The sequence below is a fragment of the Vitis vinifera genome, chromosome 1, assembly GCF_030704535.1.
Source record: "Vitis vinifera cultivar Pinot Noir 40024 chromosome 1, ASM3070453v1".
Taxonomy (NCBI): domain Eukaryota; kingdom Viridiplantae; phylum Streptophyta; class Magnoliopsida; order Vitales; family Vitaceae; genus Vitis; species Vitis vinifera.
In genome coordinates, this window is record NC_081805.1 from 11,257,027 (window position 1) to 11,272,209 (window position 15,183).

Below are 15,183 nucleotides of genomic sequence, written 5' to 3' on the forward strand. Positions count from 1 at the left end.
TCCACATTAGGCATGCAGGGGCAGCCCTCCACGCCTTCGCCCTTCTTTTACCCACAAAAGTGTCATTTCATCTAAGCAAGTTCTCCCTCACGGTGGAATGCAAAACTCATTGCACAACAAAGAGGGAGAAGATCGGATTCATATCGATACAGTGGAATGCAAAATCCATTGCACAACGAAGAGGGAGAAGATCAGATTCATATCGATTTCGTTATGCATAACTCATTTAATAAGTAGATTGTTTTTAGGTCAATTGTATTTCATGAATTTGCCTTGAATTAAAATTTTAATAATAGTATTGATCAACTTGATTATATCTTTAACTTATTTAATTCATATTTAACTCAATTCTAATTGAATGTTGAATAAGTAGGTTAATTTCATCATAAATATATCAATTAAAAAGATTAATCATATTGACGGAAACAAGATGTAACTCAACTTAATTATTAAATAAAATATAATTATTAAATGTACTAAGTCAATTACATATGATGCATTACCTATTTAATAATTAGGCTATGTTTGGATTTATACTTTTAATCTAATAATAATAATCCATGTCATGTTCAAAAGTCCGATTTAATCGAGGGTCTATACTTTGATTGCCACAAACACTAACCCACCTACACAAATTGTCACCCTATTCCAAATATAAAATAAGAATTATCAAATCCTACCAAACACATTCATTTGGCATGGGTTTCCCAAACAAACGTGGCCTTAAAGTGAATGCATTTAACGCCCGTACTCCCCGTGAATAACACTAGTCTTGTGAAAAATGCATAATATTTTAAGCTTTAGGCATTCATTCCAATTCAGGTTTCAAATTGTTGGATGACACAATTCCAATATTAAGCAACTTCATTGCAAGCACAGACAATTGAAGAGAAGCCAATGTGCAGAACAAGTTTTCTTCTTCTATTCTGTCTACTGTTCCTGACATTAATTCGTCTAAGATGCCTTTCTCCACAACAAAGGCCAAATGGTTTCTTCCTCCAACTGAAAAGATTCATCAGGCTATTTATTTTTGCTAGGACATGTCCTGATATTGTGTCCTTTTTCTAGGCACAACCTGCAGGCATATATCCTACTTCCAGAAATTAGAGAACCTCTGTTTGTACCACCGGCATCTAATTTTAACCCAGTACCTTGAGGGCATGTCCTGCGGTTATGGCCGCTATGACCACATATCCTACAATGGTGATGCCTTGAAACCGTGCTTCTGGTACCACTTTCTCTTGACCTCCGACAGGTTCTTCTATTATGGCCCTTTTCCCCACATAACCGACATCTGAACCGCCTATCCACTGAACTATTGGCGAGTTCAGGACAGTAGTGTCTCCTATGACCTTCACGTCCGCAGTTTTTACAGTAAAATTTGGCACCTGCATAAGAAAGAGGAATTGGTTGATTGCAAATTGCATAAGAAAATTCAACGACAAAAAAAATGATGGAACTATCAATTATTTAATGAGTCATTAAGCACACAAACCTCTAAGTATCCAAATTGTTTAATAAAAACTACAACCTGCTTGTCAGGAAGCCAAGGCATTGCCAGCACTAGCCCTACAAAAATACTTTGGCAGCCGATTATGGGGTCCATAAACCAAATCAGTCACATGGTCAAGATTCCAAACATGTTGAAGATTATGGTAGTCCTCAAGCTAGTGCATTCCACAAAATATGAATTCTTCATAGAAGTTATCAGGAACCAGGGCCCTTTTACAAGATTCAGGCCGAAATGGTTTCAGAGTAATATCATATTCAATTGAAGAAGGTGAATGTGATTCTATAGTGTGTCAGTGTGGGTAAAATGTTTATCCGATCATGTACACCACCATGGAATGGACATGTAATGGAAATAATAAAAGACAAAAACAGGCATGTAAGGCCTGGATGAAGTGGCAAGGAGTTGGGGTGGAGATGAGAGAGGTTCTTGGTTTGATTTTGCAGAGGACAAAAAATTGTGGCCTATCAAAAAAGGAAAAAGGGAACAAAACAGATCTAGAAGTGAAACACCAAGTTCGGTTCAAAATCATCTAGCAAACAATGTAATGAACCAATAAAAAACAACATATATTAGGATGTAGGGGGAAAGAAAGCAAAAACAGAAGATGTTAGTTTAACAAAGCCATCTACATTAACAATAGAGTACATAAACTGACCTTTCATGGCAATGCTTCTCTTACGACGGTTCTCTGGGTCACGGAAGAAAGCTTTCAAAGCTTCAGAAGCACGCTTTCTTGCTGCAGCAGTACCTTTGGCTTTCTGCATAAAGTACTAACTGGTAAATCTCAGAAGATTTATTTTTACTAATGTTGGGTTATCACATGTCACTCTTTCCTTTTACATTAGCACATGTGTCCATTGAAATCATCAAACATCTTGACGCATGAAATGCACTTATGAGTTCATACTTCTAATCTTCTAACATGCAACATGCTTTAAACTAAAACAGAAAAATGCAAAATATGTAAAATATCATTCATATGCTCCAGAGTCTTTACACTACAATAGAAAATTGCAAAATATGTATGTAAAATATCATTCATATGAGGTAACTCCAGATTCTTAGCTGTCTATAAAAGGGAATTCAATAAAATTTGCAACTCCTGAGTTCCAATGGAAAAAGAAAGGAGCCTTCACTTTCCACACCTTAATTGCAGCCACTCTTTGCGCATGAAGCTTTGGATCACGATGAATGATCTTCATTCTCTTACTAAAAAGACCAGTTTTGGCATTGAGACTCTGCAATCATCCAACTAAACAAAAACAATTAAATTCATGATCCAGCCAACATAAATCCTTGCCAGTTGAAAATAATTTCAACAAAGAAACGAATGTAAAATATTATATTGGGAAATTAGATAAAAGTAGGGTGGTGAGCTCATGTTCATGTGTTTAGTCTAAATTCGTCACAAATGGTAGACAGAAAGGCATGTACACATTTATAATGTTAAATTTCTTACTGATGTGCAGTACAAAATTTATGGAATACATGTCAGGTAATGTACGGAAAAAATTCCTTAATCTCTTCCAAACCTCAACCGCAAATTGGCTTGTCTTTTAAACATTAAAAAGGAAAAAAACAATCAAGGAACAAGCAACCAGGAGCTTCATAGAATGGATGATTGGCTTTTTCATGTGTCCAGGGTGGCTAGTATCTATATTAGTTTGCTTGTTTTTTGTTTTGTTTCTATATTTCTACTTTTTTTTGAATGAATTTCTTGCTCAAACCTAAAGAAATAATTACAACTATAATTTTAACTCATTGTGAAGGTTCCATTCTATAATTTTTTGATGAGAGAGAAATATATGTATATAGTTTGATATGGCTAGACTGTTGGACACACCACATTATGCAGACAGGGTGCTTAAGGCACCACACAAAATGTCACCAACATCAACTGGATAATGCTCATCCACCAAAATTAGTAGGTCAAAATGGGGCAAGTCTTTGAAGTTGTTGACTGCAGGTTTCCTGTATATAAACAGGATGCACCCTGACACAATTTTTTTTTTTTTGATACGTAAAAATGCAAATATATTAAAAGCGCAAGAAAAAGCGCACTAGGTACACACGGAGTATAGAAGGAATGCAAAAGAGCAGAAGAAGGAAAAAGAAACAGCAAACCACAACCCAAAACAAGGAGCCCAAAACAAAGACAACACCCTGTATGACAGAGAAGTAGAGGCTCCCAAACTACTTAACCTAGGCCAAAGCAGCAACTAAAGTCTTCACCAAGGGCCACTCCCCCAAGCCCCTACCTGAGGCAGTTGCACAATACCCCTTGAAAAACAAACAAACCAAACTACAGATCCCTTACAGGAAGCAAACAGCAAGAAAACATTCTCTTCCTCTCCACCTACCTCTCTGCTTTCCAACCCCTCACCTTAACCTAGGCTGCACCCCAACACTTGAATGTGATGCTAATCCAAGCTTAGCGCCCATTTACAGCTAGTCCAAATAATGCACCACAAGATCATGGAATGACTGGATGGTCTCAGCCTGGTGTCTTAAGCAGAGACTCACAAGTGGCAGCAAGCATTGCTAGGAATCTTTTGCCTTCCTAATAGGGATTAGAGTTCCTCATCATCTCCCTGAAATGTCTACGATACTCAACCATTGAAAAAAATTGCCTGAAATAGCTGACAGGCTTAACTGGGTTGGAAATACTATATCACTTCAGCCTACAATAGCCTCAAATTGAGCAATTGAAGTACACTGAGAAAATCTAGACAGGTTGAGGAAGGAAATACCAAAGGGTCATAAAAGTATCTAAAGACAATAGCCATCTCTCAGTTCCATTAATGTTAGTATATAATTATTGTGATTGAACAGCTTTACCACATGTGGAGCCCATAATGCATCTCACTATATACAAAGAAACCAAACGAATTTTAGAAATCATCAGTAAAGAGAAAGATAAGAGATAAAAGCACATGGCATATCGGAACAGAATCAGTGATTTAAAACATATGATCAAAGCAGGCAACTAACTTTTAGTGATCGACTGATCTTTAACCCAACTTCAGGAGATGGAGATTGGTATACACGCTTTGACTTTCTCCTCACATCCAGCTTTATGTCTAAGTTGTCTACCTCATCATCTTCCTTCACTTTGAGTGGGGAGCTGCAAATGCATAAGAATTGAAGTGAGAAGAGAAAGGTGAAAAAAAGCCCAACATTTAAAACAGCACTGCATTATCAAAAAAATCAAAAGATGAGTCTTGTGATTCCATAGCAGGTCTTTCACCAAAACTACAGATTTAAGAGTCAAAATATGTTGTTTTTTTTTCCTTGACCGTACCCTGAGCACTTGCAATCATAGGGATGAAGAAATGTTGATACTACCAAGGCTACAAGCAGGACCAGCCAAATATTTTGTTTTATATAGCACCAGTTTCCAAGATAAAGTGCAAGGCGTTATGGATTAGCGATTTCAATTCATAAACCACTCTCTCTTATGGATTTTATGCTATTCCAGCCTTCTTTATAAGTATTCTTCACCCACTATAGTATAGAATTATAATTTTATTTTATTTTTTTTCTTTTTGTTTTCTGATGTGTTGAAACAAATTCCTTTATCAAGTTGAGAAGCACAGAAAAGATGCAGGAAGGCCATCAAGAAGAAGGTTTGGCAAACCAAGTGCATAAAATAAAAGCATGGTCAAAGAGTTACACAGAGCGGGCTTTCTCCCATGGTCGTTCATCAATAGACTCTTCCCATATGACACAATCCCCAAAGCACTTACGACAAGTCTGCATACCCTGTTAGAATTGAACCAAACAAATAACAACAATATGTTATTCACCCATGAAGATCAATGTCTTAGTTCTTAAGAACAACATAAATAGTTAAATAAGACAGAAAAACCAACACCACAACCCACATACTGCTTCCCCATGATTCTCCGCATCTTATTTTTAAGCTTATAAACTACTGGTTCTCTAGTGAAATCACAATTCTATCTTGCTCAAAAACAATATGAGGTTCATAAAAATACTCATCATTTTTCCACTGTATAAGAAAAAATGCAAAAAAAAAAAAAAAAAAGGTCAAAATGTCAAAATTACTGCACATCAATTTAACATACTCTTATAGTATACTCAAATCCAAAGTTACATGCTTTTATGGTATTCATACTCGGATAAAAATATTTAAGACGACAACCTTTTCAGATTATTCAACAGTATCATAAAGTGAGTGCACAAACATCTCCTCATGTTTGTACCTATATGAAATCATCAAATGGGGCTGCAACATCATATACCTTTCCATTACATTGTGAACAATCTAATCTAGATCTTTCTATTCCACACTCAGTGCATGGTGTATATCCCCTTCCCCTGCAACTTGGGCAAGGTAGCTCTCTGATATACTGGCCATTGGGACCAAACCACGACCTTATTTTGGGAGCATCAGATGTAACATTCCTGAAATTTTAAGTACATGTTAGATACCATGCCCCAATTGTAAATTTGAATACTAGTAAAATTTAGTATGGATTATTCCAGCATTGTCATATGAACTTAAACAAAGCACTTCAACAAAGAAATCAACAGTCCATGCTACACCCAGCATGATATATCAGTAACAAATATCTCCATTCAGAAGAACACAACTAGAAATTTGAAGCAGTAAGATGAAACCAATCTCAACTTGAACACCAAATTTGCAAGCCTGTATGATTATTATGATGAATTAACAAAAAACATAACATATCCTAAATGAGTCTGTAATTTTTGTAGGTTGACATGTAAAATGTTTATCCAACACAACTTGTCTAGAAATGCAGAATTCTATCTTTCTCTCTCTTTATATACACACTATTTATTAAAAGCCCATTTAGTTAAAGCACTTTTATCTATAGCATTTCTTAGAAACGGTTTTTAAAAGAATCACTAGTATTTGGATATAAACTAAAAAAAAAGTGCTTTAATAATTTTTTTGGTAAGGTATTATATAGCATAAAGTGATTTTTGGAAGAATCACATACAAGTAATTGTCCAATTGATTCTCCAAAATTTTAAAAATAATTGTAAAAAATTTACCACACACCTAATTTTTGTAAGAAAACACTTTCAAGCATTAGAAGCGTTTTGAGAACTTTTCAAAATCACTCCCAAACAGGCTATTAGCTACTGGAAATATTCTCTCTCCTCCAAGATTCTTTCTTCTCCATCTCTTCTAACCATTTCTACTTATTCTTATTATTAATTCCACCTTACAAATAAAGCAACAATTTACAATTATTGGACTGCTACAAATAAATATGCTTGACTTCTAAAGTTGCCTGTTACAATCACAAGCAGATAAACATTTATTATATTATCATGAATGCATCTAGTATATTATATTAACATGAGCTCAAGTACTTAAATCAAACCTATCTCATCATGATGTGATTCAGCTTATGATGAAAAAGAAGATAATAAATTTGCATGCTAGCCCATTCCACAAGTAACTTCCTTTTCATTTTCTCTAGTAAATTCTATTTTCTACTTTTAACTTCTTCTCCCATTTCTATCATACTACAGATCATAAGCTCAGAACGAGGATGCGTACGCTATGTGTGAAAATGTAATTTTGAAAATGTAAACATGCTCAATTAATCACAAGGTTAGTTTACAATTTCTTGACGCTTTCACTAATTCTAGGTATTTCAAATCCGGATCAATGCAGTAACAATTCATGAATTGATGAATAGACTGAACCTGGGTTGTAGATCAACCTCCAGTCCGAAGAGCTCCACCGAAGGATCATAACCCAACTGCCGATGAAGAGAGAGGGAGAAAAAGAAAAAAAAAAACCAATTGTAAGATCACAATTCAGTATGTATGTGTGCATATATATATATATATATATATATATATATATATATAAAGAGAGAAAGAGAGAGATTGCCTGGGGTTGTTTGGGAACTGAATCATCGTTGATGGAAGAAGAAATGATGCGGGGAGTGAAGTCTATCTTTCGCTTTGAGTGGAGAAAAATCAAGAAGCGGACGTTTTTGTGACTCCATTGAGGCAGCATAACTCGAAGTGGCGAACAAATTGAGGACATTTTCTATGGATTCTTGTGTACTATAAATGAGTGTAGAGAGGGAGTTTCAGAAACAAATTGGGGGCTTTGAGGTGGGAAATGGAAATTGAAATCAGGGTTTCAGTGATCTTGTGTGGTCAGAAATGAGAGAAAGGAGGACACTTTGTTTCCTCCATGCCTTTTTGCTTCTGATAAGCCCCACGGCTTGAAGGCAAACAATATCCACAAAGCTAAAAAGCCTCTGTTGATAACATCTTGTGTCGTGCTAAATGCTAATACGTCACTGAAAATGGGGGGTCGCAATTCGTGGCGGGGTGTGTGTTCGGCTCGTGTCAAAATCTAAATAATAATATTAATAATCGATTTAAAATATAAATTTAAATTCAATCTAAATATTATATAGATAATACTTCATATAACTCATTTAATAATCAAATCTTATTAAATAATTATATCTCCTTAAATCTTATATCAATATATTATTAATCTACTAATTTGATATTTTACGATTCACCTATTTATTTAAAATTATATTTTAAATGAGTCAATAAATGAGTTGATATTAACTAAGTTAAGGTTATAACTATATTAGTCAATATGATTATTAAATAAATCAATATAGGTATAATTCTTGTAATACAAGTTGACTAAAAAACAATCAATTTATTAAACAAGTTATATATATCGATATGAATTTAATGCAAATACGAGTATGCTTAATTTAAATTTACAAGAAATATATTAGGTTCAAGTCGTATGAGTGAACCATATTGAGATTTGTCTAGCATGCTTAAACATGAATATAAGTAGATGAAATGATTTAAATATACAAGGGCATAATTGTCTTAAAATAAGGACTTCTATTGGGAGAGAAAACTTTCCATCCCATGGTAGCCATTTGTTTAAATACTACTTAAAATTTAGGGTTAATTTTATTGACCTGTCTTAAAGTTTAATATAAATGCAACAAACCATAGTTAGTTTGTAAATTTATGGAGCACCCTCCCTATTATGAAGCAACTTTTGTTAAAAGGACTAATAAGTTATTTAACAATATTTATTTAATTAAAAAACAGAAAGCTTGCACCTACCATATTTTATGGGTTGCTTCCAATGGAAGCTTCATGTCATACTTCATTTTTCATTACAGAGAAGTGACTGAACTCATTATTTCATTTGTCATTCCATAGAAGCCACTTTTCAATACCATTTCTTGCAAAATTACAAAAAAAAAGGCAACCATAGAGGTGAGTTTTTGCAACCTTTCTTCTTTTTCTTTGCCCTCCATCTTTCATTTGAAGACTAACATCCTAATATTGTAAGGTTTTAGGAAATTGATATATACTACTACGTTTCTTCCTATTAGGCATAATGTTGTGTCATTAATAAGCTTTTCTTTTTGGATTAGGATATGACGAATTCTATCTTACAACCTTTTTCTATGCTTAATGAAGTTAATAACAACGTTTGTAATATATAGATAGTTGAGGATGATGATTTTCAATGGACAGACGATGAAGAAGATTAAGGGTTCTATTTAAATAAGACCAAACTCTATGAATTAGTAATCTTAGAGCATATGCAACCGGAACAAAATGAAGGATAAAGTAGCGATGATAAGTGGTTAGAGCATAAATCTAGTGAGGATGATGATGTAAAGGATACAAACACTAATGATGAGAACCCACTAGCTAAAATAGCAAGGTTTATGAGGGACAAGGAATTTAAACCTATAACTAGAGATAAGATTATGCTTGACAATGTAGATCACTAGGGATTATGTGATTTAGGAAGGATTTACCATCGAGAAAATGAAGAATGAGAAAGCTAAAGTGACATGTAAATGTGCTAATTCCATTTGTCCTTAGAGGATTCATGCTTGTCCCATGCCTAATGGAGTCACATATAAGATAAAGTCCTAAATTGTCAACATAATTGTATAAGAGAGACAAGAAATGTTAAGACAACATCAAGCTAGATTGCAAAAAATGTTTAAGGGTTTATTAGTTCAAATCCAAAAATAAAAATTGATGTACTTATGGAAGAATTGAAGACAAAAATTGGTGTCTAATGTAATAGGCAAAGGTTAGAAAGGCTCTTGACAAAATTAATGGAAACCATGTTGCATTTTATCTCAAATATGGGAATATGGTGAAAATGAAGAATTCAAGAGCTATAGCTCTTGTTAAGGCTAATAAACTAGTTATCTCAAAGGTGTTTTCTTAGTTTTTCAACACAAAGACAAGGACACTTGAAGGGTTGTATACCTTTTATTGGAACTTGATGGGCGCTACTTAAAGGGTCCATTTGGTGGGGCTTTATTGTTAACTATGGATTTGAATGCCAATATTGTGTTATTCTTAATTGTTGTTTGTACTTGTGAAAGATAAGTTGAATTTTAAAATCATTTCGAAATAGTTCTTTAGCTTTGCACAATTGTCTTCAAATGACTATAACTTATTCGTTTCAACTCCGATTTATGCACTATTTGAAGCATTGGACTCTTGAATTTTGGAGTTTCAAAAGATGCATAACTTGCTCAAAATTAATCTTGGAAAGTCTTTCAAAATTTACTTTAAAGTGAAGATATGTGTTGTTGCCAAATTTTGAATTCCAATTCCCATGTATGAACTTTAAGTTGTGACCTTCGACCCTTTTTCTTGTCTCTACTTGCTCTTCAAATCTTTCCATAGTCTTCATTTCTCATCTTTTATGTTATGAACTACTCCATTTTCATTTGTCATAGCTCTCATCATGCTTGAGAACTCTTAGAACTCCTTATATGTACAATAAGCTCCTTCACTATCATGGATGAAAGAGGTTCTTGTAACTTGCAACCTTTTCATCTCTTAAACCTAGATTTTAGCTTAAGATATATGTGAGACTCTATCTAGGGTCTTAGCAATAATTTGAGTTAAGTGGAATGAGTTAAGCATTTTTATCACACAATTCACTCTCTAATTATCCCATTAGAGCACAATTTGTGGCTCTAATCAAGTATTCATCTCCATAACAAGGCAAACTAAATTACATGGAATCCAACTATCTCATGCTTTAGAAATTTTCAATTAAAAAATAATGCTCTAACTTAATTTTAGGTATCTCATATGGTACTAGGGTGAATCACTCAAAATAAGCTTGCAATTCTTCAAATCTCAATTTTGCTTCAAAACAAATTAAGATATTTTAAGAGTTTTTTTAAAATAACTAATTCTAAAAAACATTTTAAAACATGAAGAATACTTTGAAAAAATGTACATTATATAGAAGTGCATGGTATTTTCACAAAAAATATATATATGGAGAAAAGTATTTACATATTTCCTCTTTAACACATTTTCAATTACTACTTGGTATCTTTATTAAAATTGAATAGAAAAATATTCAAGATATCCAAAGGATAATTACACTAATTCAACTCATTCTTCATCCATCCAACATATATTCTTAAATAACGAATGATATTAATAATTGGAAATAGCTAAACAAATAGAATGAGAGAGAGATAATGAATTCATTAACAAGTCTAGTAATTTTTTTTTAAATAATTTAAAACTCAAATAATAAATTCGTTAATACCATAAATTTGTGGACAAAAATTGGTTTATAAGGATTGTATTGTTTATCTTCCATAAAAAATCATTATTTTTCAATTTTTTTTAACTAGGCAAATAAACTCTAAATTAAGCAAATCTTGAATTCATTAAGGAGTCTAATAATTTTTAAAAATAACCTAAGACTTAAATAATAAGCTTATAAATACCATAAATTTATGAACAACAATTGGTTTAGACTCTACTATTTCACTTCTACATAAAATCATTATTATTATTTTTTATTTTTTTGCTATGCAAATGAAGTCAAATTAAATATAACTTAATGTATTGGATTCATTAATGAGTCTAGTAATATTTAAACATAACTTAAAACTTAAATAATGATCTAATTAATACTAGAAATTTATATACAAAAATTGATTTATGATAACTTTATTATTTATCTTATACATAGAATCATTATTATTTTTATTTATTTATTTTTCACTTGAAAAATAAGTACCAAATTAAACAAGACTTAATATATTGTATTTATTAATAGGTTTAGTAATTTTTAAAAATAATTTGAAACTCAAATAATAAACCCATTAATACAAAAAAAAAAAAAAAGAATAAAAATTGGTTTATAATGACTTTATTGTTTTTTTTCGTAGATAATTATATTTTTGTAAATTTTCTCATTAGAAAAAGAACTTCAAATTAAGTAACACTTTGTATTGAATTTATTAATGGCTATAAAAAATTTTAAAAAATAATTTGGAATTCAAAAAATATATCTAAGGGTTATTTGGTTGTTGTTTTGAAGAACCGTTTTTTGTTTTTAAGAACAAAAAACACTAAAAATATGTTTGGAAAAAAGAGTTATTTCTATTCTTAATAAAAAAAAAAAAATTGTGTTTGGGAATTGAAATCTGAAAAACAATTTTGTTCTAAAAAAAAAAAAACATGTTTGGTTGAGTTAATAATTTTTTTTTTTTATAGAATAAGTAAAACCAAAAACATGTTTGAAAGTTGTTGTTTTTAACTAATAAAGTGTTTTCTTCCATTAACTTGATATTATAAATATATAAATAATTTTTATATGCACAATTCATTTAAATTAAAAAAATTATTCAATTTTGAAATTTTTACACCAGTTATATTTTTCTTAAACAAATGATGACTTTGTAACCATGTGTAAGTATATTGATTTCAATAATTTAAGGAATAAGAAAGGACTTGCAAGTGGGGGTGTGGTGGAGCTTACCTTTGTGGAAACGCAAAAAGTAGTTAGGAAAATACAAAAAGAAAAAAGAGAAAATATGGAGAACAATTTGTTCTTTGAACAGTGAAAAAATAATGAAAACATATTTTTATTGTTTTCAAAAAAGTAGTTTTTGAGAATATGAAAATACAAAAAACAAAAACACACCACCTTTCCCCAAACATGTTTTTAGTGTTTTTTGTTTTCAAGAATAGAAAATAGTTCTTGAAAACAACAACCAAACAGACCCTTATTTTCCTTGTTTTTTTTAATTGTTTAGAGAACAAAAAGAGCAATCTTGTTCTCCGTGTTTCCTAGTTGTTGTTTTCATTATTCTTATTTTTATTGCCTGTTGTTCTCTGTGTTTCCCACTGAAAGTGTCTTCTCCAGCACAAGACAAAGGTCAACTCCACCAAATCCATATATATATTGAAGTTTTTTTATGCTAGATCTGGAAAAGTTATGATTTTTTTTTGTTGATAAATCTGAGAAATTTGTTGGAGAAAATGTTTTTATTTATTTATTTCTTTTGCTATTGCTATTTATGGTACTCATCTTGTTCAATTTCCATTTCTAGAGCATAATATGATTTTTTTTTTTTTTTGGAGGTTTTTCTAGTTGTTTTTGGATTTATCTATGATTTTATGAATTTGAATCATGTTTTGTTCTAAGATTTGAGCACAAATAGCTTTATGTGGGTAGTAGAGATGAGTTTGAGGGGCTATGTAAATGATCCAAGAGAGTTCTTGTAGTAGGCCAAAATCAATGTAAAAAAGTCTTTACCCTTTACCTCTTCAGCTTAAATTAATGATTAAAGTCAGAATTTTTTTTTGTTGATCTGAGAAATTTGTTGGGAAAAATGTGATTATTTTTTGTTACTTCTATTTGTGCTATTCATCTTGTTCTACTATCGTTTCTAGATCATAATATGATTACTTTTTTAAGGGTTTTTAGAACATAATATGATAAGTTTGAGGGGCTATGTCACTTATCAAAGAGAGTTCTTGCAATGGGCTAAAATTAGTGTAAAATAGTTTATACCCTCTTCCTTTCTAGCTTAAATTAAAGACTGAAGTTGTGTGGTAATATTTTATGGTGAATGCATTTAATAAGTTTTTATAAGTCGTTTGAGAAAAGAACATGTTTGTTGAGGAGTGGTGTGCCAAATTTGTTGTATCTTGAATTGGTAGAGAGAGAATAAACCATGTGAAATATGAGTTTGGCATGCCCTGTATATTTGGTTCCCATTCTAACCCTTAAATTGTTGTTTTCTTTATAAATCTGAACTAATTTATAGGAATCTTAAAAAACCATTCCACGACTCTCATGTGGATTATGTTTCCAATTTTCCCTCACAAACCAATGTAGATTGATTTATGTTTTTCCATGTTGTCACTCTCATGGCTTCTTGTACTGAAGTTCCTCTCAACTTGATTTTAAGTCCTTGCTAGCAATTGTTCCAAAGAGATAATTTTTTATTAGAATTATGAGGCGGGCTTTCATTCTTATGTCATATACCTAGTATTCGGTGCTTGTTGAGACACCATGTACAGTTGACTAGATGATATAGAATTAGATATCTTAAATATCATTTTCAATAGGATATGTTCCATTATTCTCATATTATATATTAATAGATTTGCCCTTATGGAAAATTTATTAATTAATTGATAAATTAATAATTTTATTAATTTATCAAAGTATTTATTATTTTTTCAAAATATTATATTTCTCTCTGAGGATATTTATATCATGAAGGTTGAGAGTCAATTATAATTATTTTGTAATTGAGTGTTTGAGTGCCTAAGACAAATGGAAAAACTAGCAAGGTGATGCCCATTTCAAGGTTGTCATGGTTAATTGAATTCTGTGGCTTACTATTTGATAAAATACTTTGGTTGTACTTTTGATTGAATCGTGATTAATTATATCTAATTTTTTAATTTTTATAAATCTACACCTTTTTTAAATAAGTGTTTATTTTTCTAAACATTACATTACATTGTTCAATATATTATTTCATTTTATGCACATTTAACCAAACAAATAGATCATATGGATTTAACCACAACTTTGGAGACGTGAGACATGTATTATGGATTCAATTATATATTAAAAAATTATTTAATTAAGGTTTAGTTCTAATTTGCCAATAAAAAAAATGTTAAATCAGAATTTGTAAGGCATGTACTATGGTTTCAAGGAGTAAAATTCCTAACTTTCATGTTTTTGCAAAATGCCTAAGTCTTATGGTTTTGCCTTAATTTATTTGCATGGGATTGGTCCAAGAGTGACACTTGTGTTAACAATTGTTTGTTTCTAGTTCTTATCTATCAAGAAATAAAAAATAAAAAAGTTTTAGTTCTTATTAGACATGAGCTTTTATTTTAAGTTCATAAATTATTTAGCATCTTAATATTTTTTTTATTATTATAGAATTTATAGTTCATCTATTTGAAAAATGTTATTATCCAAATGACACTTTTTTTGGAATGGGGTGGAAGGATATCAAGGCATTTTATTTTTTAATATTTGCATATTACCATCTTGTGGTTTGTCGTGTAACAACAAAAATGACTCATTGATAAATATGGTACTTAATAAATCAAACTAACATGCATCAATTTATAATATGATACTGAATAAATATGGTATTGAATGACCTTTATGACTCATAAGACTAGTTTAATGATATATCACTCATATGATTCATTGATAAATATGGTAGTGAATAAATAATTAAGTAATATACACATTGAAACCAAACCTCAATTAGATTAAAACTATTCATTTAAAAATGATCCATAAGACGAGTTCAACATTTAAATATGAT

At 31.2% G+C, this 15,183-nt stretch overlaps 1 protein-coding gene across 1 annotated transcript; it reads right to left on the minus strand.

Annotated features, from left to right (window-relative positions):
* Positions 1–772: 772 nt before the first annotated feature.
* On the minus strand, positions 773–7,794 carry LOC100258796 (uncharacterized). Its single transcript, XM_002270260.5, has 8 exons — positions 7,413–7,794; positions 7,223–7,278; positions 5,779–5,941; positions 5,187–5,275; positions 4,505–4,637; positions 2,659–2,751; positions 2,169–2,271; positions 773–1,388 (listed from the first exon to the last, which is right to left on the minus strand). The coding sequence occupies exons 1-8, from the start codon at positions 7,569–7,571 to the stop codon at positions 1,021–1,023; spliced, it is 1,164 nt and encodes a 387-aa protein (XP_002270296.1). The 5' UTR covers positions 7,572–7,794; the 3' UTR covers positions 773–1,020.
* Positions 7,795–15,183: the final 7,389 nt, after the last annotated feature.